The 27,941-nt window shown below is 50.1% G+C and overlaps 1 protein-coding gene across 4 annotated transcripts; it reads left to right on the forward strand.

The window, feature by feature from the left end:
* The first annotated feature begins 96 nt into the window (after positions 1 to 96).
* L3mbtl1 (L3MBTL histone methyl-lysine binding protein 1) lies at positions 97 to 27,941 on the forward strand. 4 transcript variants are annotated; one of them, XM_076849098.1, is made up of 21 exons: positions 97 to 232; positions 407 to 633; positions 1,014 to 1,128; positions 1,411 to 1,561; positions 1,692 to 1,812; positions 2,444 to 2,525; positions 13,082 to 13,170; positions 13,664 to 13,768; positions 14,901 to 15,036; positions 15,377 to 15,468; positions 17,212 to 17,363; positions 17,756 to 17,832; positions 18,375 to 18,460; positions 18,626 to 18,736; positions 19,179 to 19,293; positions 19,711 to 19,810; positions 19,993 to 20,190; positions 20,298 to 20,347; positions 23,688 to 23,845; positions 24,259 to 24,321; positions 27,699 to 27,941. In XM_076849098.1, exons 1-21 carry the CDS (start codon positions 97 to 99, stop codon positions 27,831 to 27,833), a joined length of 2,499 nt encoding a protein of 832 aa, XP_076705213.1. In that variant the 3' UTR covers positions 27,834 to 27,941. The 4 variants fall into 4 exon arrangements, with proteins under 4 accessions (XP_076705213.1, XP_076705214.1, XP_076705216.1 ...); XM_076849099.1 differs by lacking the exon at positions 24,259 to 24,321 and having other exon boundaries at positions 1,014 to 1,155; XM_076849101.1 differs by lacking the exons at positions 97 to 232; positions 407 to 633 and having other exon boundaries at positions 1,014 to 1,155; positions 19,978 to 20,190.

The following is a 27,941-nucleotide window of genomic DNA, read 5'->3' on the forward strand; positions in this document are numbered from 1 at the left end:
AGGCTGACTTGACTTGCCTTCTCATTTCCCTTGCTTTCTCAGAAAGGTCCCCTTCCTGATTACGCTGGGGACTGTTTGGCTTGTAGACCTGTCCAAATGGAAGGGCATACTGAAATGGAGGTGCTGAGGACACTGAAAGGGCCTTCCACAGGGGAGGTCAGCGTGCATCTGGTGGCCAGAGAGAGCTCAGGTTCCGGTCCTCACCTGCCCGCAACTGCCTTCATCATTCCAGGTAGGTCAAGCTCAGGTCTGGGAGAAGGAGTACGGCCGTATTTGCTGAAACAGGTGTGGATCCCAGGGAGATCCTAACTTTTCCCTTTCCTACACCTGCCGCCTTTCACTTGCAAGTAGTAGAATTGAAGAAGGGCCATCAGGCCCACCTGTGTATCTGTGTATCTGTTCGCAGCCAGCTCCGCCACCCTTGGCCTGCCCAGTAGTGCCTTGGATGTGTCCTGCTTCCCCCGGGAGTCCATCCATGTAGGCGCCCTGGAGCGGGTGGTCGGCAGTGAACCAATCACAGCCACTGTTCTGCCACAGCTAAGCGCCGGGGCAGCAGCGAATTCTAGTACCAGCACCGTGCAGCTGCTGGAGTGGACAGAAGCGGTGGCTTCGCCCCCTGGGAGTGGCCTGCGGGTCAGTGTCTGTGGGGATTGGCTAGCCTGTGGAACCGCGGCCGTGGGGCGGGGCCTGTTGACCTGGAGGTGGGGCTTCAGAAGGAAAGTGGGAGGTGGGCTGAGATGATGGATTCTGCGGGGTGGGGCTTTCAGCGTGTGCCTTGGGTTGAAGCAGTCAGGCCTTAGAGGCCCTGGGGGCGTGGCTTGGAGTGAGATACCCTGGGACTGGTCCTGCAGGTGCTGGGGGCGTGGCCTAGTGGGGGCAGGGGGCGGAGCCTTGAGGCCTAGTGGGGCCCTATCCAGCATGAGGCGTGAGAAGGGTGAGCACAACCCTCCACCCCAAAGTGGGTCGAGGACTTGGTACAGGCTTTGCTGTCCTCACACTTTCCCGTGCTCCAGTTTCGAATAAGCGAGTATGCGCCGCTAAACATGGTGGGAGTGGAGCAACCACGGAGTCCAGAGCTGCGGCAGGAAGACGTGGCCGAACAGGAGGACAGCGGGGCCCCGGAGGGAGGTGGCGATGCGGGCACCCAACAGCCCGGTAGGAGCCCGCTCCCCGGGCCCTGAGCTGGGGCCCTGCGCGGTGTGGGGTGAGGCCTGAGCTCCTGAGGAGCATCCGCTGGGGGCGTGGCCCCGCGGTTCCTGCAGGTGCGCCCAGGGGTGGCTCCTGAGTGGAGAAGGCTGGGAGGCTGTCCAGTGTGGAAGTGGGACCAGGGGAGGCAGGGTCTAAGGGCCGTGGGCGGAGCCTGAGCATGACTGAAAGGGTGGGAGGCCTAAGGCCCAGTTGGCCCCACAGGGGACCTCCCCGAGGACTCTCCAGAAGAGCTCTCTCAGGATCCCCCAGAGGACGATAGCGCCTGTCGGTGCCAGGCCTGTGGGCCTTCTCAAGGCACCGGTCCAGATTTTCTTTGCTCGAATGCCGGCCCCTCTCAGCTGTTCCAGGAGCGGTAAGGGAGAGGGGGTCGCAGCTTTCTTGCTCTGTCTTCCGCTTCCAAAGCCCCATTTCTTTTCAAGCGTAGGAGGGCGACGGGTGGCGCAGGGCTGATGGTTCTTTCGCTAAGGCTGCTCTTCCCTCAGGTCTGTCATCGTGGAGAATTCCTCAAGCTCTGCCAGTGCTTCAGAGCTCCTCAAACCCGTGAAGAAACGAAAGCGCAGGGAATATCAGAGCCTATCAGAGGAGTCTGAGCCAGAGGCCATGGTAGGAAGAGGGCAGGAGGGAGGGGAGAGGGAGGCTAGAGCACACGCCTCAATTCCTGTTATCTTCTGTTCTTCAATCTGAGACATAAGCCTAGGCCAGAGACGATTTGTCATATTTTGGGACCCATCTTGAATACCTGGTCGAAGGGTAATAAACAATCTATTTCCTGGAGTGCCCATCTCCTTCTACTGTTAGGATTGAGACACATTCTTGTGAACCGGTACCCAAGGTAGATGTATAGGAGGTAGGAAACTCCATCATTGGAGGCCATGAGCCAGGCCCAAATCAGGAAACAAGGCTGTAGCTGCATTAGTGGAAAGAGACAGAGCATGGAAATTCTACTGAGCAGGTAAAATCAGCACGGGGCACATGATCATGTACTCAGTTTCCCCACCCAAGAATGAGAACTCTAGTCAGGCTGTGCAGCAAGGGTGTATGTGTCCCCATGATTCTGTACCCAAGTGGCAGCAGTTTGTCTGCTGACTCTTTGTTCCTATTGGTGGCCTAGAATGAATTCTGCCTTTTTGGAGCAGAACACATGTGGCCACAGAACCAGACAGGGGCCAGGATCAGAGACTGGTGCCTTCAATTCATGAGGACAGGAAGCTGGAATCAGGCTTTCCTTCTACAGGAGAAGCAAGAAAGAAAGGATCCAGAGGGTCCACCCACTACCAGAACTGCAGAGAGTGAGGATTGGAGCAGCAGCCAGCCTGGTATGGTGGCCTGGGTATATATATTTGTGTGAGGTGTGTATATGCCTGTGGAGGTGTGAGGCTGGGAGTATGGGTCATGGTTGTGGTGGTATGTTTTACATAATCAGATGAGCATTGGTTAGTGTATGTGAAAGAAAAGATTGTTTTTGGCTGATGTAGTAGTACATGTGTGTTCTTGGGGGTTATATTATGTGTTTATCCTTTATTATTCAACTGTGACTAGGCCTCACAGTCAGGGATGTCTTAGCTCAGTATCTGAAGACTTGAGCATCCTCTATTGGCACCAGATGGCATTGCTGGCCATTGGTCTAACGTGCCTTTTTCTGGTCCTTTGATTCTAAGAAAAATGGAAGAGATTCATTCATAGTTGGCTCCAGCCCTGAGGCTTTCTCTGTTACACTCTTTAATATTCCCAGGTAACAACTGTCAACTGGAGCTAAGTACCATTTATCACACTTGTAATCACCTAGATTCTGTATAGCAATTTGTTTAATGTTTATCTTCCTCTGTCCATCAACAGGGACTGGAATCGTTGTATTGATCATTGTATCTTGTTTGCTTACCCTAGAACCTGGTATAGGGTAGGTTCTCAGTGAATAATTTGTTCAATAGATGAATAGATTATTCTGGTGGTTCTTTATGGACTGTAGTTCAGTTGCATGACTCACTGACTATCTGTTTGAAGTGTGCATTTTTTTTTTGTATCTTCACAGAGTTGTGTAATAATCAGCACATCAATTTTAAAACATTTTCAGTACCCCAAAAAGAAACTCTATACCCTCTCAAGTCCCCTTTAGCTCTTGCCAACTACCAGTATGCTTTCTGTATAAATATATTTGCCTATTTCATATAAAAGGAATTATATATGTGGTTCTTTGTGACTATTGTTAAATTCACTTCAGCACAGTGTTTCCAAGTTTAGTCATGTTTTAGTGATGCCGGCCTTGGAAATAAGGATCTGGTCCTCGCTCCCATAGTATGGAAGATTAAATACTCAAGAAACATTGAGGCAAGCATAGAAAGCAAGTTTTATTTAAGAAAGAGACACAACAGGAGTTAGAGTTGTAGCTCAGTGGTAAATCACTCGTCTAGCATGTGTGAGGCACTGGGTTCAATCCTCAGCACCACATAAAAATAAATAAATCAAATAAAGATATTGTGTCCATCTAAAAAAGAAAAAAGAGACAGAACAGAGGTAGCAGACTTTATTGGAGAGAAGTCAGGGTCCAGAGCTGGGTGGCCTCAGGAGGGCTTATGTCTTGCCTTTTATAGACCCTCAGAATCCCCAGTCTGGCTCTTTTTTTTTTTGGTACCTGGAATTGAACTCAGAGGCACTCAACCACTGAGCCACATCCCCAGCCCTATTTTGTATTTTATTTAGAGACAAGGTCTCACTGAGTTGCTTAGGGCCTCCATTTTGCTGAGGCTGGCTTTAAACTTGTGATCCTCTTTCCTCAGCCTCCCTACCTGCTGGGATTACAGACATGGGCCACTTGACTGGCCAGAATCCCCAATCTTAATCTCTTTATCTTCTTTTTCTTCTCCGTGTATGTGCCTAAGGGCAGGAAGGAACAGCCCAGGGGGTAGTCATTAGCAACTCCTTGTTTTGAGAAGTATGACCCCCCCCCCATGTTAGCAACCCATTTCCTTTTCTTTGATGATAAGCCCTTATCTTTCCTACCCAAGCATTTACTATCTAGCTGACTACCTATCCTTCACCTCTGTTTCATTAGCATGCATGCATCTGTACTTTATTCCTTTTTATTGTCCAATAACTTTGCATTGTAGGTATGTACCATACTTTATTTGTCAATTAATGGATATATAGGTTGCCTGTGCTTTGGGACTATTGTGAATAATGCTAATTAATATGAACATTTATGTGCAAGTTTTTGCATAAGCATGTTTTCATTTTTTCTTGGCATATACCTAGGAGTAGAATTGTTTGATCCTGTGGTAACTCTATATTTAGCCTTTTAAGTAATTGCCAGACTTTTTGTTGTTGTTACTGGGGATTTAACCCAGGGGTACTTCACCTCTGAGTTATATCCCTTTTTATTTTTTTTATTTTGAGATAGGGTCTCACTAAGTTGCTGAGGCTGACCTCAACCTTGTGATCCTCCTGTTGCAGCCTCCCAAATTACTGGGACCAGGTGTGTGGGACCAGGCCCGACCAGTCTGTTTTTCAAAATGGCTGCATTGTTTTACATTCCCACCAGCAATTTATCAGAGTCCAGTTTATCCATATCCTTACCAGTACTTGACCCCCCACCCTTAAATCTTAGCCATTCTAGTGGATATGAAGTGGTATCTCATTGTGGTTTTGATTTGTATTTTCCTGGTGGCTGATGACATGTTGATCATCTTTTTATGTTCTTATTGACCATCTATATACTTTCTTTGGAGAAATGTCTATTCAGAACCTTGCCAATTTTTTAATTGGATATAAGAAACAGATATTATATTGATATTCAAGAGTGCCATATGGAATTGGGAAACAAAAAGTCAAGAAGATGAGTGTATAATTCAGTAGAAGACATCAATGAATATGTCACTTTAAGAAACTTTTCTTTTTTTGGTATTGGGGGTTGAACGCAGGGGTACTTTACCACCAAGCTACATCCTTAGCCCCTTTTTAATTTTTATTTTGAGACAGGGTCCTGCTAATATTGCTTAGGATCTCATGAAAATGCTGAGCCTGGCTTTGAACTTTCATTCCTCTTGAGTCTTTAGGATTATGGGCATGCACTACCATGCCCTGTTTACAGAAACACTTTCTTTTTTTCTTTTTTAAAGAGAGAGTGAGAGAGAAGAGAGAGAGAGAGAGAGAGAGAGAGAGAGAGAGAGAGAGAATTTTTTGATATTTATTTTTTAGTTTTCGGCAGACACAACATCTTTGTATGTGGTGCTGAGAATCGAACCCGGGCTGCACGCATGCCAGGCTAGCGCGCTACCACTTGAGCCACATCCCCAGCCCCCAGAAACACTTTCTTATCTGAGGTCCTTAATTCTAAATTTTCTTGCAAAAATCTTGACTTATTTATCTAAGGTAGTCAGTCTTGTGGCTTTCATTAGAATTTCAAAAGGCTGTTATGACAGTAGCTCTGCCCTAAGGACCTAGTTGCCTCTTACAGGTCCTACCTCAATATCGTCACTATGGCAATCATATATCAACATGAGTTTTGGAGGGGTGTTCAAGCCACAGCATTCTACACCCTCCCCCCTCCTGGACTCATGTCTTCTAACAGAGTGCATTCATTACACCTCAATAGCTGCCAAAATTTTTTCCTTTTTTTTTTTTTTTGGTACTAGGGATTTAACTCAGGGGCACTTGACCAGTCCAATTTTGTATTTTATGTAGAGATAAGTTCTCACTGAGTTGCTTAGCACCTCCTTTTTGCCGAGGCTGGCTTTGAATTTGTGATCTTCCTGCCTTAGCCTCCCAAACCACTGGAATTACAGGCGTGTGCCACCACACCAGGCCCAAACTTTTAATTAATTTCAGCATCAACTAAAAAACGGGGAAAGAGTGGGGGTGGGGGAGTAGTAACTATGCCCATTAATTAACTCTACCCATTAACTATAACCATAATTCCAAATCTAACAGGGGAAAACAGCATTCAACCTTAAGGCTCTAACTTAATCTTTCATACCATGTGATGCTACCTGGACCTACTGTTAGGTTTAAGCTCCAAAGTCTTCGGCAGCTCTGCTCCTGCTGCTTTTACTGGGCTCAGCCCTAGCAGCAGTTGTCACAGTCTGGAATCTTGTGCCTTTGGTTCTCCCAGGCTAGTGTCACATACTGGTGGCTGTACGTTTCTGAGACCTGGGTAGTGGCTCCGCTGCCACCGCTCCACTGGGTATTGCACTAGTAGGGCTGTGCAATGGCTCTGCCCCAAGACAAGTTTCTCTCTGGCCCCTCAAACTGACTATGATCTCCTTTAAAATCTGAGTGGAGGAAGCCATGCCCCCACAGCACTTGTATTCTGTGCCTGCAGAATTAGCACCATGTGGATGTCACCACGGTTCACGGCTTATGTCTTCCAGAACAGCAGTTCAAGTTGCCCTGGCCTTCTTCATCTATGGCTGGGTGGCTGTGAGTATGTCACCAGACTACTTGGAGCAGAGACCTAGGGTGGTCCTGAGCAATAAGCTCATGAATGGTGTCCCCAGCTCAAGGAGGATGTCCTTGCCCAACCCTGGCAACCATTCTGCCTTCCTAACTCTCTGAATGGGAGGAGCAGCCTCGAAGTTCTCTGAAATGATATTGGGGACATTCTCCCATTGTCTCATTGAATAGGTCCTGGCTTCCTCTAGCCATATCACTCTGTTAGCAAACAATTGCTTAGCCACACCCTTGGCTTGTTCTCCTAAACAACTTTTTTTTTTTTCCTATTTACATGGCCAGGCTGCAAATTTTCCACTTCTCTTCCATCATCTCTTGTTTTTTTTTTTTTTTTTTTTTTTTATGGTACTGGGGGGTTTGAACCCAAGGAGGGTCTTGTGCATACCAGGGACATGTTATAACACTGAGCTCAGTCTCCAACCCCCTGCTTCTCTTAAAAAATCATAAATTCCATCAGGCTTTTTCTTCTTTCTCACATCTTGGTGTATGCAGTTAAAAGTAGCCGAGCAGCAGCCTGAGTGCTTTGCTGCTTGGGTATTTCTTCTACTGGGTGTCCTGTTTCATCACTCTTAAGTTCTGCGTTCCATGAAGTCCTAGGATATGGATATAATTCCACCAGTTCTCTGCAGCCATATAACGAGGAAGGTCTTTATTCCGTTTTCCAGTAAGATATTCCTTTTATACACCAGAGACCTCATCAGAATGCCCTTTACTGTCCATGTTTCCGCCAACAGCATTCTGGTCACTACCATTTCAGTAATCTGGAAGAAGATTCAGATTTTCTGCACAGTTCTTCTATTCCTCTGAGTCTTACCAGAATTGCCCTTAAAGCTCTCTTCATGGAAATCTAGGCTTTTTCTACTCTGCTACTCCAAATTCCCATTATCCATTTCCAAAGCCACTTCTACATTTTCAAGTATTTGTTACAGTTCTTCTTCTTCCCCTTCCTCCTCCTCCTCCTCCTCCTCCTCCTCCTTCTTCTTTTAATATTTTTTTTAGTTGTAGTTGGACACAATACCTTTATTTTATTTATTTATTTTTATGTGGTGCTGAGGATCGAACCCAGTGCCTCGCATGTGCTAGGGGAGCGCTGTATGGCTGAGCCACAACCTCAGTCCCCAGTCCCCTTCTTGATAGCCAATTTCTGTCTTAGTCCATTTTCTGTTGCTATTATAGAATACCACAGCCTGGGTAATTTATAAGCAACGGGAGTTTATTTGGCTATGTTTCTGGAGGCTGAGAAGTCTAAGACCATGACCGTAGTATCTGGCAAGGGCCTTTGTGCAGTGACCATCCCATGACAGATGGCCAGAGCAAGCATGTGTGAGGCAGAGAGAGAAGAATGGGCCAGACTCATCCTTTATTAGGAACCCACTCCCATGATAACTAATCAACACCCGTGTCATGGCATGAATCCATTATTATTATTATTATTTGTGTGCATAATACTGGAGATTTAACCCAGGGACATCCTGCCACTGAGTTACACCCCTGTGCTTTTTATTTTTATTTTTATTTTGAGACAGGTCCTCACTAAGTTGCCCAGACTGACCTGGAACTTGCAATCCTCCTGCCTCAGCCTCCTGAGTTTCTGGGATGACAGGCAGGTGCTACCGTGTGTAACTTCATGAGCCCATTTTTGAGAGCACAGCCCTTGTGACCTAATCACTTCTTATGTCCCACTTCTTACTGCCACCACAATGCTAGTACACTTAAGCTTGAGGGCCGGGGCTGTGGCTCTGGCAGAGCACTTGCCTAGCATGTGTGAGGCGCTGGGTTTCATTCTTAACACCACATAGAAAAATAAATACATAAAATAAAGATATCGTGTCCAACTACAACTAAAAATATATATTTTTAAAAAAAATTCTAAGCATGAGATCAGGAGGGGACAATCAAACCATTGCGGGGCCCATTTATGCTCCCTAGAAACCAGGCAGCCTTTATGACCCTCACAAGGTAAACAAGGGACCATAGCATTAGGAAGCATAGTGTTCCCAGACATAGAGCTCCAAGAGGCACATGTTAAATACAAGGATCAGGAATGAAGTTTTAGTTTCTTTTTTCTCCTTTGGTGCTGGGAATTGAATTCAGGGCCTTACACAAGCGGAGCTCATGTTCTACTCCCAAGCTACAACTTCAAAGCACTTTAAGTGTCTTAAAATAAACTGATTCTGGGTTGGGGATGTAGCTCAGTAGTAGAGTACTTACAAGCATGTACCAGACATTAGCACTAAAAAAATAAACAAGCAAACAAAAAAACATGAACTGATTCTGAATTGGCTAACCATGTTCTGTAAGAGGTGGGTAAATACAAAGATATGTCTGTAACAAATTTAAAACAAGACGACCCAGCCTGTGGTGGTACCCTGACTGCTTGTAATTGGTGGTCCTTATACTGTGGCATCCTGTTCTTCTCTTTATATTTTCTGTCTCTCCTGTAGACATTGCCTTTATCAGGCACTGGGTTAGATGCTAAGAGCTCAAAGTGAGGAAAACACAGTATTAGCAGACAAGATGCAGAGATAGATATATACACAGTTAGTTGTGTACGATCGTATAATCAGTGTTGCATTTGAAGTATGTAAATACAAGGAACTGTCACAGAATGAACTCTTGACTCATGCAGCAAAGGAAGGTTCCATGGGACAGGAGGGTTTCATCTACCCACCTGCCCACCCACTCGCATTTTTCCAGTCACTTAATAAACATTTGTTGAGCATCTAGTCTGTGTAAAGCTTTGAACTAGGTGCTGGAGCTATGACCGAGGCTTGAAGGGCCAGAAAATGATAGGAGGATGGGTTGACAGGGGTGGGGACAGGATCTTTGCCACAGAGGATCAGCCTGTGCAGAGCATAGGACACACATGGGGAAGCTGGAGCAGCAGTGAGTGGCTAGTTCACTGAGGGATTTTGAGCCGTGGAAAGATTTTTTTACATGCTAGCAAGTACTCTACTACTGAGAAGCCATTGTGGAACTTAAAATAAACAAGTGTGTATTATGTTAGAGATGCTCTGGCAGTGGAGAAGGTCTGAGGCAGCAAGATCAGTTAGGAGGCTTGTGCACTAGGTTCAAAGCAAGGATGGTAAATGTGCAGTTGGAGATAAAAAGAGCCACCAGGATCATGTCCAAGTTCCTGGCCTGTGCAACACAGTGAGTGGGTGGTGGTGCCGTGGACTAGGATAAAGAATACCAAAGGGGCTGGGATTGTGGCTTAGTGGTAGAGTGCCTGCCTAGCATGCATGAGGCACTGGGTTCGATCCTCAGCACCACATAAATGTAAAATAAAGATATTGTGTCCACCTAAAACTAAAAAAATAAAAAAATAAAAAAAAAAAGAATACCAAAGGACCCACCGGCGTTGGCACAGAAGTTGCAGGTTTGGTTTTGCCAGGCTGAGCTTACCAAAGAACGAGCTAACCAGGGGCATCTAGACTAAGGAAGCAGGGATAAGCCAAGGAGCCTTTTTGGAAGTAGAGAGAGTGTGTTGCAGCCAGCCTGTGTGGTGCCTTTGTACAAAGCATAAAAAGGTGCCTTTCTGAGCAGAAAAGTTAGAAAAGGGCACCTTTCTTCACTGTAGACTCAGCCACATGACTTGGCAAGAAGTCCAGGCTGAACTTCAGCCCCCGTCTGTCCCTGCTTGGCTGGGCATCTATATAGAGTACACAGCTTGCATGGCTATACACAGAAGCTTTGAGATTTATTTGGTCTTGGGGATGTGCCTAAAGGCTCAGCCTATTTCTCACCTATGGAAAAAGAATGCAGGAAACTAGAGGAAGGTGGGGGCTTTTCCAGGGAAGGAATCCAGTTATTACAGAAAGATTTAGCAGTCAGGCCTCTTTCCAGCAGATTAGTCTGTTTTCTCACCTTGAAGGGGATTACAACCAGTCCTTCCCATCACCTCAGGACATTCGGAGGCCTAATGGAGACGAGGTGTATGAAGTCTCTGAGGCATCTCTGCACCCCCAATTTCTGGCCTGACATGTGGCCCCACTGAATGGGAAAAGAATGGTCAAGGTAGAACTAAGAAGTGCGTGAGGTAGACTGTGGAGATACAGGCTTGTCTTGCGTTAGGTCTAGTGAGAGTGTCAAGATGGCACAGGTCCAGGGAGGGAAGTAGCAGGGCTGGGGGCAGTTATGTAAGAGACAGCATGTAGCGAGGTGCTGTTCAGAGGTGCCTGCTGTGGCATGGGGGTCTTGGAGCTTGGCCGTGTTGGAGGATGACTAGCCTGGGGTGGGGGTATTCAAAATGAAATGCTCAGGAGCCACAAGAATACCTGAGATGAGAACTCTGGCAAGCAGTCAGGTCCTTACGTAGCAGGTGCTACAGTAGGGAAAGAATGAGGGGGAAATAAAAGAGAGAGAGAGAAGTAGGCATTGGGAAGAGTTCTATCCTGGTAGCGGTGGTTTGGAACAAGTGGAGGCATTGTGTAGAAAGATATGGAGTCCCCGTGGCAGGAGGAAGCGAGATAAACTCAGCCTGGTGTCCTGAGGTCCACCCTCTCTCCTCTTTCCCTACTCGGTGAGTGTGGATGAAGCTGGGTAGAGAATTAGAGGGTTTCTTGAGGAACATAGTAGGCTGTATGTTATAAAGGACAATCCAGGTCTCACTGAGGACAAAAGATAGCTCAAAGAGATGTGTTCTAAATTAGATCATCAGAATAGACCTGAGAGGGTTTGATGATTTGGCTGAGCAGTTGGTGAACAAAATTCGTGCCTTAGCCCAACTGGATCAGGTAGTTGGGAATCTCTTGGTTTAGTGCAGTGGCTGAGGAAAGGGGCAGCTGCAAGACAGATGTTCTGCACACACAGATTTCAACTGAGGAAAAACCGTCTTTCTTGAGTGGCAAACCACTCTGTGCCTGAATACCCAGGGCGGTGGCCCAGTGAACTAGGGTGAGGCAGAACTAGGATCCAGGTCTCTGACTTAGTGAAGACCGGTGTTATGGTTTAGATACGAAGTGTCCCCCAAAAGCTCACGTGCGAGACGATACAAGAGGGTTTAGAGGCGAAATGACTGGGCTATGAGAGCCTTAACCCAGTCAGTGGATTAACCCCAGATAGGGATGAGCTGAGTGGTAACTGAAGGCAGATAGGTGTGGCTGGAGGAGGTGGGCACTGGGGTGTACCTTTGGGTTTGTGCTTTGTCCTGGTGAGGACAGTTCTCTCCCCCTGCTTCTTGGTGGCTGGTTTCTTTACTACACCTTTCCATCATGATGTTCTGCCTCACCTTGAGCCCCAAAGAATGAGCCCACTCTCTACGGACTGAGACCTCTGAAACGGAGCACCAAAGAATCTTTCCCTCCTCTAAAATTGTTCTTTTCAGGTCTTTTGGTTGCAGCAGTAAAAAATCTGACTAAAATGACCAATAACATGAGTCACCTCGTGAGGAACTCTGACCCACAGCGTCTCTGTAGTTGTCATGAACAATCCTCCAAGATAGACTGCGTTTAGTAGATGACAAAATTGAGACATTGAAGTTTCCAGAAGGAGCTGGAGCTCTGTACCGAAGGCTTATGAACTGATTCTGGTTGAGTTGTGGCCTTTTAGGTTGTCTGTGGCCCTCAGTAGACGGCAGCTCGGACCGTACGGGTAGCTCCCTATCCTAGCCTTTTAGGGTGTGTGTCCTCTGTGGTGGAGGCTGAGACTCCACTTATAAGGGAAGTTTATCTTCCCTCCCCAAGAACCCGAGACTCCAAGATACGGGCAGGACCTGGGCCTCTATCATAGTGTACGCACAGTGTGTGTGTGTGTGTGTATGTGTGTGTGTGTGTGTGTGTGTGTCTGTCTGTCTGTCTGTCTGGGAGAGTTGTGGAATCAGCCCGTGCACTGTGTGTGTGTGTGTGTGTGTGTGTGTGTGTGTGTGTATCTGTCTGTCTGTCTGGGAGGGCTGTGGAATCAGCCCGTGCACTGTGTGTGTGTGTGTGTGTGTCCGTCCGTCTGTCTGTCTGGGAGTGTTGTGGAATCAGCCCATCTACTCTGGGGCACATGAAGCACATGGATACACATTAGTGTATAAAAAGGACTTCCTATTTCTGTGTGTCCCCTCTCCTCCAGTTCTTGTTTCCTTGTTTGCTCTCTCGTTTCTCTTTTTCCGTTTCTTTCCTTGCAAGCTTAGGTGGTGCTGTGATCTAAGTCCTCTGGCTGAGGACTCCTTGCTCATCTTTGTCCTGGGTTACAGAGGACAGAGTGCCTCAGGCTGAGACTTGATAAGCTTAGGGACTTGCTGAGTGGCCTAGGGGCGGGGACTGGGTGGCAAGACTTGGTTGCCTCCCTTGAGCCCACGTGGCCTAGTGGCCAGGGGGTTCAAGTGACTGCAGACAAAGGCTTGTTTTGGAGGGTAAGAGAGTGTGTGTGTGGTCAGGGGACACTGAGAAAAGTCGCGCATCAGTGGCAGCCCAGGAACTGGCCTGTCTGTGCCTTTCTACAGCACCAGGTGAGAAGAAGGAAGGCTGGTCGTGGGAGTCCTACCTGGAGGAGCAGAAGGCCATCACTGCCCCAGTCAGCCTCTTCCAGGACGTGAGTTGGCAGTTTCCACCTGGGAAGAGCTTGTCTTCCCAGCCAGGGACTCATCACATACTCAGACCTTCCGGTGTTTTCTCCTTGACATTCCTCGATGGACTGGCAGAATGGAAGGGAAGCGACTGCTTAGGAGCCTGGAGTAGGAGAGGGCCCACCATCAGGGGCAGGAAGAAGTGGGGAGATGGCATCCAGGCGCATCCATCCCTGGGCCTACAGACTGCTGAATTCTCATGCCTTCTCCTCAGTCTGACACTGAGCTTTCCATGAGTCAGGCTAGAGAAGGCCCTTAAGCCCAGTCCTGACTTAGGCCCTCAGAATAGCCCCCCAGCTACTCTCTCTCTGAATCCCCGCAGTTCAGATCCCCACGCATGTTGCCCGCTTCGGTAATACCAGGCAGGTGGGGCCTAAAGGCAGCTCCTTCACCCCAAGCCCACTAGGCAAGGATAAGGCTGGATGGAAGCTGGGTCCTCTCCACTCTGTGCGTTGACAGTCCCAGGCCGTCACTCATAACAAGAATGGCTTCAAATTGGGCATGAAGCTAGAAGGCATCGACCCTCAGCACCCATCCATGTACTTCATCCTCACAGTGGCCGAGGTAAGCGGAGCTTGGTAATGCCCTTCTGCTGACATAGCTGAGTGTAGAGGGATGTTGCTGCTGGGGGCACAGAGGGGACACTGCTCCATTTCAGAAATCACAGGAGTCCCTGTGATTCCCTTCATGGGGCCAGATGTGTGGGGATGGAACTGGAACACAGAGAAAGCTTTATTCAAAAAAGAACAAGTGCCAGGGCTGGGGCTGGGGGCTGGGGGCTGGGGCTGGGGCTGGGGCTGGGGCTGGGGCTGGGGCTGGGGCTGGGGCTCAGTGGTAGAGCACTTGCCTGGCACAAGCAAGGCCCTGGGTTCAATCCTCAGAACCACATAAAAATAAAAAAATAAAATAAAGGTATTGTGTCCAACTAAACTAAAAAATAAATATTAAAAAGAAAGAACAAGTGCTATAGGCTGGTGGTGTACTGAATGCACACAGACAGTCTGTGCTGGGGGACCTTGAGGAGGGGCGATCCCAAGGGTTGGGGATGTTGGCTTGAACCAGACAAGGTCCTTGTGCTCTAGGAGCTCACAGTTGTACAGAAAATCAACTAGGTAAACATGAGTGACATGCCACAGGAGGCGACAGATGAGCAGTAGGGCACGAAGATGGAGTGCCCCGTTTGGCCTGAGTGGTCAGCAAGAGCATAGAGGAAGGGTCTCTCACTGAGTCTTGAGAGGAGTGTGAATGAGGGGGGAGTTTCAGGCAGAAGAAGCCAAAGGGCAGAGACTCAGGGGCATGAAAAGGCCACCATGTTCAAGGACTTGCTGGTAACTCGGGACCATAGCAGGGTGAGTGGGGAACAATGAGAGGTCTCAGAAGGGAAGGCCGTCGGGGGCCCTGAGCTGTCCTGAACCTTATGGGAACCTTCCAAGTTCCATCCAGGGCCCCAGAGCACAGGAAGCTGTTACAGAGTCCACCCGTCCTGGACCCAGCACTCAGGGCTCACAAGTACCTGAGCTGTCCCCACCGCAGGATGGGAGGGCTCAGGGCAGAGTTCAGGATGGGGAAGAAAAGCAGGGCTGGAGCCTACTAGCTTTAGAGCCCCTGAGACCACAGTCTAGGCCAGCAGAGGTAAGGGACAGGGAGAGGGCATTTGCTGGCTCTGGAATCCCTGTGATTCCCTTCATGGGGCCAGGTGTGTGGCTACCGCCTGCGTCTGCACTTCGATGGGTATTCCGAGTGCCATGACTTCTGGGTCAATGCCAACTCCCCTGACATTCACCCTGCTGGCTGGTTTGAGAAGACTGGACACAAGCTGCAGCCTCCGAAAGGTAAGGCCCACCTGGTAGTCCCATGAGACATCAGTCCTCACACTCCCTGCCCACCTTTCCTGTCAGTGACCCCTCCGGCTCCCGTGTTTCTACCCTACCCTGCTCCAAAGCCAGCCTGTGCATCACATTATGATACAACTCCGCCCTGGTCAAAAGCCAGGGCTTCTGCTTTGCCCTTCAAGTATTCACCAGGTCATGTCCTGCTTTGACTGGGGTTCCCTGGTAAGATTCTTGAGGGTTGTGGGTTCCTCAGATCTGCTGGGTTCTGCTGCTTTGGTGTGGGTACCCTTCCGTGGCCCCACCTCTGCATAGCGCTCTTGCATTCCCTTGAGGGGCCCAGGTTACAAAGAGGAGGAGTTCAGCTGGAGCCAGTACCTGCGCAGCACCAGAGCCCAGGCGGCCCCCAAGCACCTGTTTGTGAGCCAGAGCCACGTGAGTGCCCTGAGCAAGTGGACATCACCCCCAGGCCAGAGTCACTGCAGCCGGCCCCAAGGATCTGACTCATCAGAAGAGAATTCATCTGCTGTTGCTCTCAGCTTTGTTCTGGTCTCCTATCAGATGCAAGGGGCATAGCTGGGCAGGGCCAAGGGCCAGAGTGGGTAAAGCTGGTTATGGGTTTTCCCCCCAGTTCCTTCTTTCCTTCCTGTCTCAGTCCATTTTCTGTTGCTATAACAAAATGCCCGAGGCTGGATAATGTATAAAGAAAAGAGACTGTTATTATTTAGAGGCTGAAAGTCTAAGATCACGTGGCCCCAACTGTTCAACTTCTGGGGAAACCCTTATGGCAGATGGCATCACAATGGTTGGAGCTCATATGGAAGAGATCACAGGGCATGTTTTGAAATCAGAGGGGTTTGGGGGCCAGGCTTGCCTTTTTTTAAAAAAATAATAATTCACTCTGTGGGAACTAACCAGGATTTTGTAAGAACTACATGAATCTCTCTTCCAAGAGTGATGCCCCCAGTAACTTAATATTATTTCCTGTTAGGTCCTACCTGTTAGAGGTCCCAACATCTCTCAGTAGTGCCCCACTGGGGACCCACCTCCAGCCCAGGAACTTTGGGAGACGACTCAGACCATATCCAGCCCTAGCACTTGCCGACTGCAGAGTCCTCCTCCACACCCTCCCTCAGAGCCCACGACCTCAGTCTGACACTGACATGTCACCACTGGGCTCTTCCTTTGGTTTGCTCTTTAGTTCTGTGGTGTAAGTCAAAGCCTCTATTCTGGGAGCTTCTTTTCTGCTAATGTTGAGGCTCTCCCATTCATTCCAACTATTCACCCCTCTACCCATTAACTCTATTCAAGGCAGCTGGCAGCTTTATTTGGCAGCCAAAGTATCTCATGATCTCAAACAAAGGGTCTGAGAGTGTAGAGAACCGCCATTAGAGGTATTACCATTGTGGGGCTGGGGGTGTAGCTCAGTGCTACCATCCAGGGCCTGTTTGACATGCATGAGGACCTGGATTCGATCCCAGCACTTAAAAATAATTACATAAATAAAGCAAGAACCACATTAAAGTTCCAGGGTCCCCATGGGCCAGAGATGCCACCATACTGCTCAGGCAGGGATAGTTAGACCCCTACCTAGTCCAGCTCCAGAGACCACACTCTCAGGTTCACAGGTAACTAGTGGGGAACTGTTCAAATCCTGTCCCCTACCCATTGACTGGGGTTGTATTATAGCTCAGACTGTTTTACTTCTAAAGTAGAAATCAGAACACTTAAAAGGACTATTGTAAAGATGAAGGAAGGTTATATCTTTTGAAACTCATGCCTGATACAAGGCAGGTGCCCAGTTAATGCTGGTCCCCTCCCGCTCCCTGCTTCCCTCCCTACCACCCCACTGTTGCCCCCAAGCCAGGCCAGGCCAGTACAGGAGACTGGTACTGAACTGGTCAGAATCTCTGGATAAAGGCACGGCCTCCTGCCAGTTACTTACTTTCTGCAACAAGGCAGGCTTCCTCTGGGTTCACCTGGAGGGCTGAGTTCTGAGCGACTCAGAACGGTTATGATTCTGCCCTGGAGGGACCCTCATTCCCAGCCTATTTCTCCCACCCTCCCTACTTCCCACCCTCAGGGGGCCCTTCTAGGGAACCCACTCCTATGTTTGCTAGTAGGCTCTGGGCTAGCACTAGCCAGCCAGGCCATGGCAGTCCTTCTTCTTATCCCTAGAGTCCCCCACCCCTGGGCTTCCAGGTGGGCATGAAGCTGGAGGCTGTTGATCGCATGAACCCATCTCTCGTCTGCGTGGCCAGTGTGACTGATGTGGTGGACAGTCGCTTTCTGGTGCACTTTGACAACTGGGATGATACTTATGACTACTGGTACTTGGAGGCCTGCAGGGGGAGAGGGTGGCTGGGGCCAACTGCCTTCATATCAGGTGTCATGTGGCAACATTCAGATCTTGCTCAGGGTGGGGGTAATTGGCTGTCCTGTGGAGTTGAGCTATATCATAAGAAATGCAGTTCTCTATTACATGTGACATCTAAAGCTACCCTTTAGATGTCACGTACACCGTGACTCACAATTCCCTCTTAGATAGCATGGTGAGCTGGAGTTTTCAGTTAATGCAGCAGTTTTCTGACTGTATTGTCAGCCATCTGTCTCCCTCTTACTAAGAAGAAGGATGGGATGGCCCTGAAGCCACGCTGTGAGCGGACAGCAGGCTCAGCCCTCTGCATTTCTCCTGGAACAGTGACGTGTTCTTGGATTTCAGGTGTGATCCCACCAGTCCCTACATCCACCCAGTAGGCTGGTGCCAGAAGCAAGGGAAGCCCCTCACCCCTCCACAAGGTAACCCTGCACTGGGCGTGCACCCTTCCCAGCCTGGCCCTCCTCCCTGTCCTCCTGCCCTTACCAGAACCTCGTTAGCCAGCTCTCTAGAGTTAGGGTGAGGGGACGGATATGGCTTGGAGCCTCCACTTCTTGGCCTAGGAGTTGAGTCTTCTTTGATTTGGGGAAAGTCCTGTCAAATCCTGACTCTGGTGGAGTTCAGGGGAATAAAGTTAGAGGACCACCTCAGCAAGGAGCAGGGAGTCCAAAGCAGAGTGTGACCTTCCTCCTGGGAGCACCATGCTGGCCAAGCACAGTAGAGATTCAGACAGGACTGGAGTGGAGCAGCAGGGCCGTGGGTGGTGGGGTCAGGGTCCCTGATGACCTGCTGCCCTTGCTTCACCAGCACCCATCTGCCTCGGGAACCTGGGTGAGGGGCTGGCAGCAGTCATGGAAGGGATTCTGCTCCAAGGGTCTCGGCCCCTTCCTCGTTCCTGATTCCTGCTGAGGGGCAGAGAGCTCCCCAGTCACCTTCTAGACATTGCTCTCATTTTCTTCTGTAGATTACCCAGACCCTGACAGCTTCTGCTGGGAGAAATATCTAGAAGAAACTGGGACCTCTGCTGTGCCCTCCTGGGCCTTCAAAGTGGTGAGTTGATGCTCCGTTTCCCTGGAGCTGAGCTCAGGAAGACATGGAGCCCTTAACCAGCCAGGATGGGCCCTGGCCTCCCTGTAGTGCAGGCCGGTTTCCCTGGGGGTAGCACTTGGGCTCTCTCAGCTGGGCCTTGGCCTAAAAATGACTATCCCTTCACAGCGACCTCCTCACAGCTTCCTGGTCAACATGAAGCTGGAGGCTGTGGACCGCAGGAACCCAGCCCTGATTCGTGTGGCCAGCGTGGAGGATGTGGAGGACCATCGCATAAAGGTGGCTCCGGGACCTAGGGCTAGGGGAGTGGACAGGTCAGTTGGGCAGGAGTTTGTGGACTGGCTAGAGGTCAAGGGCATGGCATGAGACAGGAAGATGAAGACGCTGGATCTCATTTTTGCCTCATCAGTGTCTATCTTTTGTGGGCTTGAGCAAGTCACTTTTCTCTGAGCTATAGTCTTTTCTTCTGTCAGATGGACTGAATCATCCTTGTCCTAGGGACTGATGGTCCTGACTTGGTGCCTGTCATGTAATGGGTGAGGCCCTTGGTGAACACGGGCCAAGACCAGTTATTGTGGAGTTGGCTCCGGGGTCCTTCCAGTCTAGAGTCTGCTTCCACAGGCGCTAGGGTTGGGAGAGCCTCCTGGGGCCTGGAGGCCACCTCTCAGCAGAGCTGGGCTCCATGAGGAACTCCTGACCTCCACGGGCTCTTCATCCCCAGCTCCACTTTGACGGCTGGAGTCATGGCTATGACTTCTGGATTGATGCGGACCACCCAGACATCCACCCCGCGGGCTGGTGCTCCAAGACAGGACATCCCCTGGAGCCTCCTCTCCGTGCGTACCCTAGGGCACCCCGTCCCTTGCCCTTCCCGGCAATCTCTGACAGCCCTTCCTTCCTTGGCCTGCCCGGGGGACTCTGGTCCTCATAACCAGGTCTGACATAGGGGGCGTTGGTCCCACAGTGAGCTCCAGGATACCCATGCTCCCCACCTAGAACTGTCCGCTACACTAAGCAGTGCTCCTGGCTCAGAGACCAAGGGCATGGCCCAAAGCATAAGAGAACCAAGTCTTCCCTCCCCAGCGATGGGCAGGTAGATGAACAGTGTGGGAATGGTGGCCTGACCTGGCTCAGGGCCCTGTTCCTGGGGACCCCGTTCCTAGTGCTGACCTCCTGCGTGGAAACCATCCCTACCCTGCCCTCCCTGCCCTATCTCTAGGACTCTATGCTGACTTCTCTTCCTGCTCCTCCAGGGCCCAGAGAGCCCAGCTCTGCCTCCCCTGGGAGCTGTCCTCCTCTCAACTACAGGAGTCTGTCCCACACTAGGACCTCCAAATACAGCTTTCACCACCGGTGAGTAAAGGCCTCCTGCCTCGAGACACCGGGCATCTGTGGACCTTCTGGGAGGGTCTGCTTTGCACCAGCTGAGCGAGGAGGCCCTTGGGGTTCACTGAGACCTGCTGAATAGGGCCAGAGTTGGGGAGAGCTCAGTGGGGACAAGTGGATCAGCCCAACTTTAGCCTTCTTCTTCCCAGGAAGTGCCCCACTCCTGGCTGTGATGGCTCTGGCCACGTAACCGGCAAGTTCACAGCTCACCATTGCCTCTCGGGCTGCCCACTGGCTGAGAGGAACCAGAGTCGCCTGAAAGCAGAGCTGTCTGACACGGAGGCCTCAGCACGGAAAAAGAACGCCTCCAGTTTGTCCCCAAGGAAGAAGCCTCGCCATCACGGCCGGTGCGAAGGCCAGGGAGTGAGGGCCTGGGCTCTCCGGGTGCGGGGCCTCGTGTCCTCCTGGGCCAGACACTGATCCCCTGCCATGGACCTGGTCCCTCTCTCTCCAGGATTGGACGCCCTCCAAAGTATCGGAAGATGCCACAGGAAGATTTCCAGAGTAAGCCTGGGTCCTCTGCTCCTGGGTCCTCTACTTATGCTCCCAGTGGGTGCTTGTAACTGGTGGGGTGAGATTCCAGAGGCGCCCAGAGCAGGAAAAGCTGGAAGGGAGTCTCTTTGTGACCGTAGAGTAGTGGCAAAAGCACAGGCAGGGCCCTGAGTGGCCTTGGATTCCAGTCCCATGGCCTTGCTGTGCCGTGGTGCATGAAAAGGCACCAGGTATGGGCCTCTGGTTCTCCACTGTGAAGCAGATGATGCCCAGTTCTGCTATTTTGACTCTAGGCTTCCTGGGAAGGAGAGCAAGGCTGTCAGTTTCTAGCTGTTTAACATTGAGCAAGTCACTTAACCTCGCTGAGCCTCAGTTTCCATACTTGAAAACATAAATAAAACCTGCCTTTTGGGCTGAAGACGTAGCTCAGTGATAGAGTGCTTGCTTGTCTAGCATGTGCATGCCTTGGGTTCAATCCCCGGCCCTGCCAATAGAAAGAAAGAAAACCTGACTTTGATGTCAAGGCATGGGGGTGCATGCCTAGTGACCAGAGGCTGAGACAAGAGAATTGCAAGTTCAAGGCCAACCTCAGCAATTTTTCAAGGCCCTAAGCAATTTAGTGAGACCTGTCTCAAAATAAACAAAAAGGACTGGGGCCAGGCATGGTGGTGCATGCCTATAATCCCAGGCACTCAGGAGTCTGAGGCAGGAAGATGGTGCATTCAAAGGCAGCATTTAGCCACTTAGAGAGGCTCCAAGCAATTCAGTGAGACCCTGTCTCTAAATAAAATATATAAAAGGGCTGGGGATGTGACTAAGTGGCAAAGCACCCCTGGATTCAATTCTTACTACCAAAAGAAAAAAAAAAAAGGACTAGGGATATAGCTTTACAGTAAATCACCCCTGGGTTAAATCTCCTAGAGCACACACACACAAAAAAAAGTCAATACCTGAAATAACAGTGGTCATTACTACCATTTACTGAGCACCTGCTATGGGCCAGGCATTGTGCTGAGTTTTTCGTGTATACCCTCTGTAGCTCTCACAAGCAACTGTAATATATCTGAGAGAGAGGAACAAGAGGCTCAGAGCAAATTCATTTGCTCAAGGCCATTCACCTTGTGAGAAGCTGAACTGGGATTCACACTTGGCCTGACTTCTGCCTTGTGCTTCGGGCATAAGACATAAAGCCCCTGATCCAAATGTCAGATTACTTTTCACTGCCCAGTGGATCACTTTGCGTGAGTTGCCATAGCAAAACACCACAGACTATGTGGCTTAAGCAACAGGTGTTCATTTCCCACAGTCCTGGAGGCTGAAAGTCAAGGTGTCAGCAGGAGCTCTACTTTCGAGGACTCCCTCCTTGGCTTACAGGTGGCCGTTTTCTTGCCGTGTCCTTATACGGTCCATCTTCCGTGCATGGACACTCCCGATGTCCCAAGGTGCATCCAAATTCCCGGAGCCTTGTGTACTTATTTTTTTCTGGTAGAGATAATACCCCCCCTTTGGATAGCAAGGCCTAAGTAAGACGGTCATGTGGGATTCTGAGCACAGTGAGCAGCAGTTGTCGTTATTAGTCTGTCTTGCCGGACTCCCTCTTGCCGTTCCATGCTGTGTCCTCTTGGTGCAAACAGAAGGCACCTCCTGCAGCCTCAGGCCTGGTGACAAGGGTCTCAACCAGCCTCTAGGTCCTTCTGAGGATTAAACTGTAGTGGGTACCTACTCTGTCCACCTTGGTTGCCTGGTCAGCTTCCATTGCAGGACCAAGTTCTGACCTCCAGAGGGCACTTGCTAACCAACCTGTAGGATTCTTAGGAAGTTATTTTCCAATGACTGAGACCACAGCCCAAAGAGGGGAGAATGGACTCACCTGAGGTCCTGAGGCACAGAGCCCTGGTCTCTGACCTCTGTGCTCTAGCAGCTGGCCTCGCACCCAGAAGGGCAACCTTCTGGAGGGGATTCTCACACATCCGTGGCAGACCTCAGTGCAGACTTGGGCTTGCTGTAAGCTGCCCCATGGGGAGTGCTCTGTGACAACGCTTGGCACTGATGGCTCTGGCGTCTCCAGGAGCAGTAGCGCCAACTTGGATCTGCAGCGAGATGGTTGAATAAGAAGCTATAACTTGCCTGTGAGCGCCTCACTGTGTTCTGGGAAGGGAAGATAAAGAGGGACACTCCTGACAAACTTGGTGTGGCCCCCAAGCCCACTAGAGGCTGTGAGGAAGAGCAAACCCAGGACTTCAAAGAGGGAGCACCTGGGTGGACAAGAGGCCAAAACGTGGCCAGGTAGAACAAGGTGCTAGTGGATCTCAAGGGAGATCCTGGGTGTGCCCTGATGGAGTGGGCAAGCAGTTCCTTGGAGGTACTCAAGGGGACTATCAGGAGGGCAGAACTCGGGTTGGGCTGATGAGCAGAGAGCAGCAGGGAGGACAGCTGCAGAAGAATGTCAGTCAGTGGGGCTGGTGATGATCCCTGAGGTCACATGTGAGGAGCAGGAAGATAAGGGTGAAAGGCTGAGGCTCACGAGAGGGCAGAATGGTCTCTGGCCAGCAGGGGAGACATGGAGAAGAAGGTGCTGGAATTGCTTCATTCATCAGCATCCAGAATTAGCACCAAGCAAAGAGGAAGAACAGCTCCCCTGCATAGGGGGCAGTGGCAGAGCAGATCCTAGGCACAAATGGCCACACTGCCCAAGGCAGCCAAGGCCAGAGAAGGAGGGCAGGGCCAGGTTTGTCGGAGCAGCCTGAGGTGGGTGAAGTCCAAATGGCTGAGCGCCAGGCCTGGACAGGAAAAGGCCAAGCAGAGCAGCATCAGTCACCAGATCCATGAGCCAGAGATTCCCGAGCATATCAGGAAGCAAAGTGACAGGCAGCCTGGAGTGTCTAGTGCCAGAGCAGGCAGGCGGGGCAGGTGTCTGAGACAGAATCACCCTGGCTCTGAGCTGGCTGGGCCGCAGCACTTTGGAAAGGAGGGCCAACAGAATGCACTTCTCACGTCAGGGCCAAGCCTGTTTGGATGTTGGGGACAACTTTAATGCAAGACATCTAGAGAACGGTGTCTGCAGATGCCACACGCTCCACTGAGACCGCATCCTCTCAGGGCTCAGGTTCCTGTAGCCCCAGAGGGATGCAGCGGGGGCCACTCTGTCTGAGGGAGGGACCACTGACCAGAGGGAGTAGCCCCAGGTAAGGAGTCAGGGGATGCAGGTCACCCTCTTGGCTCTGTGGGCTACCAGAGGGGCCCCTGGTACTATCTGCTGGCCAGCCCGTCTCCCATGCTGCATGGGTGTGAGTGGGCTCTGGGGAACACACCGGTCCTCAGCATCAGCTGCCGGCCTCTGTCTCCCCTGCAGCACTCACCCCCGATGTCGTGCACCAGTCCCTCTTCATGTCGGCCCTGTCGGCCCACCCGGACCGCTCGCTCTCCATGTGCTGGGAGCAGCACTGCAAGCTCCTGCCTGGAGTGGCGGGCATCTCGGCCTCCACAGTCTCCAAGTGGACCATCGAGGAGGTAAGGAGCCATTCCTTGGCCTCCCCCTCTTCCCCGCCCTCCCTCTCCCTCTCACCACACCCTGTGGGAGGGCTCAGGAGGGGCCTGGTCAGATAGAGCCCTGTATCTCCCCTGCTCATCTTTCCCATCACAGTCCCTTCCAGTTGCCCTGGGGCTGACCTAGACGCTGTGCCGAGGCCCATCATGGCAGATGGGGAAGGGCTGGAAACCTAGCTGGGGAGACAGATTTCAGCCCTGGGCTTGAAGAGCAAGGAGCCTTACCTCGCACGCCCACCGGTACGAGACCCAAGATCTCTGAGGCTGAGAAAATTCAACACTGGCCCAGCCCAGAAGGCCCCAGGGCCCCGTAGGTCAGCCCTCGCTCCACTCCCAAGCCCCATCCCCTTGTCAATACATCTCCTTTGGTTTTCAAGGTCTTTGGCTTCGTTCAGACCCTGACAGGTTGTGAGGACCAAGCACGCCTCTTCAAAGATGAGGTAAGGTGCAAGTGCAGAGTGGGGGACAGAGACAAGGTCACTGTGTCATTGAGACAGCAGGAAGCAGGTGCTCTCATCAGTGCTGCCCCAGCCAGTGCCTCTGTTGCCCACCTGGGTGAGACTAGTCAGTGACCCATGTCTGTGTGAAGAATCTGGTGTGGGCTGTGGCCAGCTGGGGCCACTGTGTGTTCAGACCATCTTCAGGAAGGAGACGCTGCTTTCTGCCCCGTCTTTTGTTTGCCAAAGTTGGCTTCCCCAGTTTCGGGCAGTAAGTTCATACCTGTCTGTAGTTTCTTTTTCGTCCTTGGTGCTGGGGATCAAACCCAGGCCTTTTCACAGGCTGAACGGGCTCTCTACCACTGAGCTGAAACCCCAAGCCCAAAGCATATTTTGAATAATAAGGGTCTTAACACACACTTCAGATGGAGACCCAAGAGTTTTGCAAAGACAAGAAGCAGTGAGTGATAGGTAAGAGGAAGCCAGCTCTGGAGATGGCTGGGTTGAAATTCCAGCTTGCCCAGTTCAAGCTGTCTCATGTCTCTGAGCTGCATCTTGTCTGTAGAATGGAGATAAAGTGAGTATGATGAGGACCACCTTGCAGAGCCGTTGGAAATGAAGGGTGAATCATAATGCCAGAGTGTCTAGCATAATTGTTTCATTAGTGTGTGTACATACTATGCATACTTACATACACACACACGCAGAGTAAGCAATAGATAAATCGTGTCACTATACCAGCGTGTCTGGTTCAGTGGGGGATCTATAAATGGTAGTTCTGGGTCTCAGTGCACAGTTGCCCTTAAATAAAAAATTTTATTATGACTCTCCTAATTTGTAAAGTTCAAAACTGCAAGGGACCTTTGGGTTTGTCTAGGGCTTCCCTCCAAACAATATAAAATCCCTCCAGTACAACCCCTTCCACCCAGGGCAGCATGGCCTCAGCTGCTCGTAGCTGCCCACTGTAGGTCAGTGCCCATAAGGAGAGAGAGCACTCCTCTTTCCCTGGAAGAATGTCCAGACCCCACATGGTTTCTCCCTCTGCTCCTGTGCAGTGAGCTTCCCACCTCCTCCCTGTTCTGGGTGCTTCTCTTGCCTTCTGTGTTGCTGATCTGATCTTTGTGTTTGTATCCAGAATCAAGTGGAAATGTTTTTTTTTTTTTATTTTAATTTTTATTTATTTAGTACTAGGAATTGAGCCCAGAGGCGTCTAACCACTGAACCATATCCCCAGCCCTTTTTATTTTTTATTTTGAGGCAGATTCTGGCTATATTGCTAGGACCTCACTACATTGCTAAGGTTGACTTTGAACTGCCTGTCTCCCAAGTCACTGGGTGTGTGCCTGTCTCCCAAGTCACTGGGTGTGTGCCACTGCACCTGGCAAGGGGAAATGTTTTTAAAAACCATTAACCTGGAATGCATTGGGCTGCTGCTCCCCTAGATGTTTTTTTTTTTTTTTTTTTTTTTGGTTTGGGGATTTTTGGTGCTAGAGATTGGACCCAGGCCTTGTGCATGCTAAATATGTGCTTTCTTCTTATCTGTGTCCCTTGTCCTATAAGGTTTTAAAATATAAGTAAAGTAAAAACACTCATCTTAAAAGTACAGTGCCACAAGTTTCCTGCAATGTGTACACATGAACCCAACACTTCACCAAGACAGGAAATACTTCCATCATACCAGAAAGTTCCTTTTAGTCAGTCCCTATCCCAAAAGACAACCACTAATTTTTAGCACTAAAGATTAGCGTGACTGTTCTTGCACTCAGATAAATGGAATCTAACAGCCTGGACTCTTTTGGGTCTGTCTCTTTTTGCTCAATGTAATGTTTTGGAGGTTTTCCCTGTTGTCAAGGGGACCTGTAGCTTGTTCACTGCTGAGTGGTACTCCATTTTATGAACATGTCTCAAACCTCCTGTTCATGGACGTCTGGTTGTTTTCTCTCCGCTGAATCCCTGGCCTGAACAGCTTCCCTCCTGGGCTCTTTTCATCTCACTCCCTCCTCCAGTACCCCGCCCCCCCCCCACACACACACTCTCCACACCCTGTCTCCTGGGATTAGCAGTTATCAGCATTTCCTGTTTGCCTCTTCCTATTTTTGAATAATATTAAATAAATTACACACACAATGACGTTTCACCCTCAGTACTTCTGAAACTAAGAACTTCTACATGACCACAACATCCTCATTTCCCGCAAAATTGGCAGAGTTCCTTGATATCACCCCATGCCCAGCCTGTATCCAAGCTTCCCTATTTGCCCCAGAACTTTAGGGGTTTTTTTGCAGATTTGAGCCTGGATCCAAACAAGACCCACATACCTGATTTCAGTTGTGATGGCTCTTGAGTATCTTCTAGGAGTCCCCCTCCCTTTTTTGGTTTATTTCTTTTTTCTCTTGATGCTTAAGAAAGTCTTGCAGAATATTCCCTTCTAGATTCATCTTGCTTCCTGTGGTGTCACTTAACGTGCTCCTCCGTTTCCTGTGTGCTATAAGCTAGAAGTCAGATATGAAGGCTTGGTTAGATTCAGGTTGAATCCCTCCCAGCGCGCTCGCGCTGTCTTTCTGGCAAGATCGGAGGTCACAGTGTGCCTAGCACTGCACTCCATCAGGATGCACAGTGACCAGCTGTCTGCTGTTAGCAGCACTAAGTTTGACTATTTGGTTCATGTGAGGACAACAGCATTTTTTTTGTTTTATTGTGGGGGGTCGTTGCATTGTTGTTGTTTGTCTTTTGGGCATTGCAAAGGTGTTAACCACACAAAGAGGTCTTACACAGATTGCAGAGGAGTTCAGGAAACATTTGTAAAGTGGATGACCAGTGAATGAAGCTATTTAGAAGATGGGCAGAAGGGCTTCGTGGGAGTATGATCCATGCAACCTCCCAGGGCCACCCCCGTAGAAGAACCCCACTCATGGCTTAATGCTCAGCTATTGCTATCTTGAAATTCTTAATAATTTTTGAACAAAGGGCTCTATGTTTCATTTTGTACTGAGCCCCATAATTATGGAGCAGTGGCAGGTTTTTTTGAAGCTGCTGTCTGTGAGAACTTTGGAGACATCTTGCAAATGCAAACCATGAAACTCAGACTGGCCAGCCAAAAGAGAGAGAGGGCATGTGTGTCACATGGGGAGCAAGTGGCTGTCTTTCTTTCCTTCTCCGTCCCCATTGCTGTCTTCCTTTTCTCCTCTCTCCTCCCTTCTCCTTTCTCCTTGTCCTTCCTCTTCCTCTCTCCCTCTCCTTCCCTTCCCCCACATTTAACATCCTTTATTCCCATTTTCTTTCTCCCTCCCCACTCCCCACGCATACTCCCACCTTTCCTGCACCCCCTTCCCCATGACCCTTCCCACCTTCTCCACTTTCCACCCCCCTCAACCCCTCAGATGATTGACGGCGAGGCCTTCCTTTTGCTGACACAGGCGGACATTGTGAAGATCATGAGCGTCAAGCTGGGCCCAGCCTTGAAGATCTATAACGCCATTCTCATGTTCAAAAATGCTGATGACACCTTAAAGTGACTGACCTGGGGCTGGGTCCTCCTCCGGTCCTTGCTGGACCTCCGCTCAGCTGATGCTTCCTTCCTGACTTGAGTTCCTCATACCCCCTCCTGCACCCCCTCCCCTTTA

The sequence above is a fragment of the Callospermophilus lateralis genome, chromosome 3 (assembly GCF_048772815.1).
Source record: "Callospermophilus lateralis isolate mCalLat2 chromosome 3, mCalLat2.hap1, whole genome shotgun sequence".
In the NCBI taxonomy this organism is placed as follows: domain Eukaryota; kingdom Metazoa; phylum Chordata; class Mammalia; order Rodentia; family Sciuridae; genus Callospermophilus; species Callospermophilus lateralis.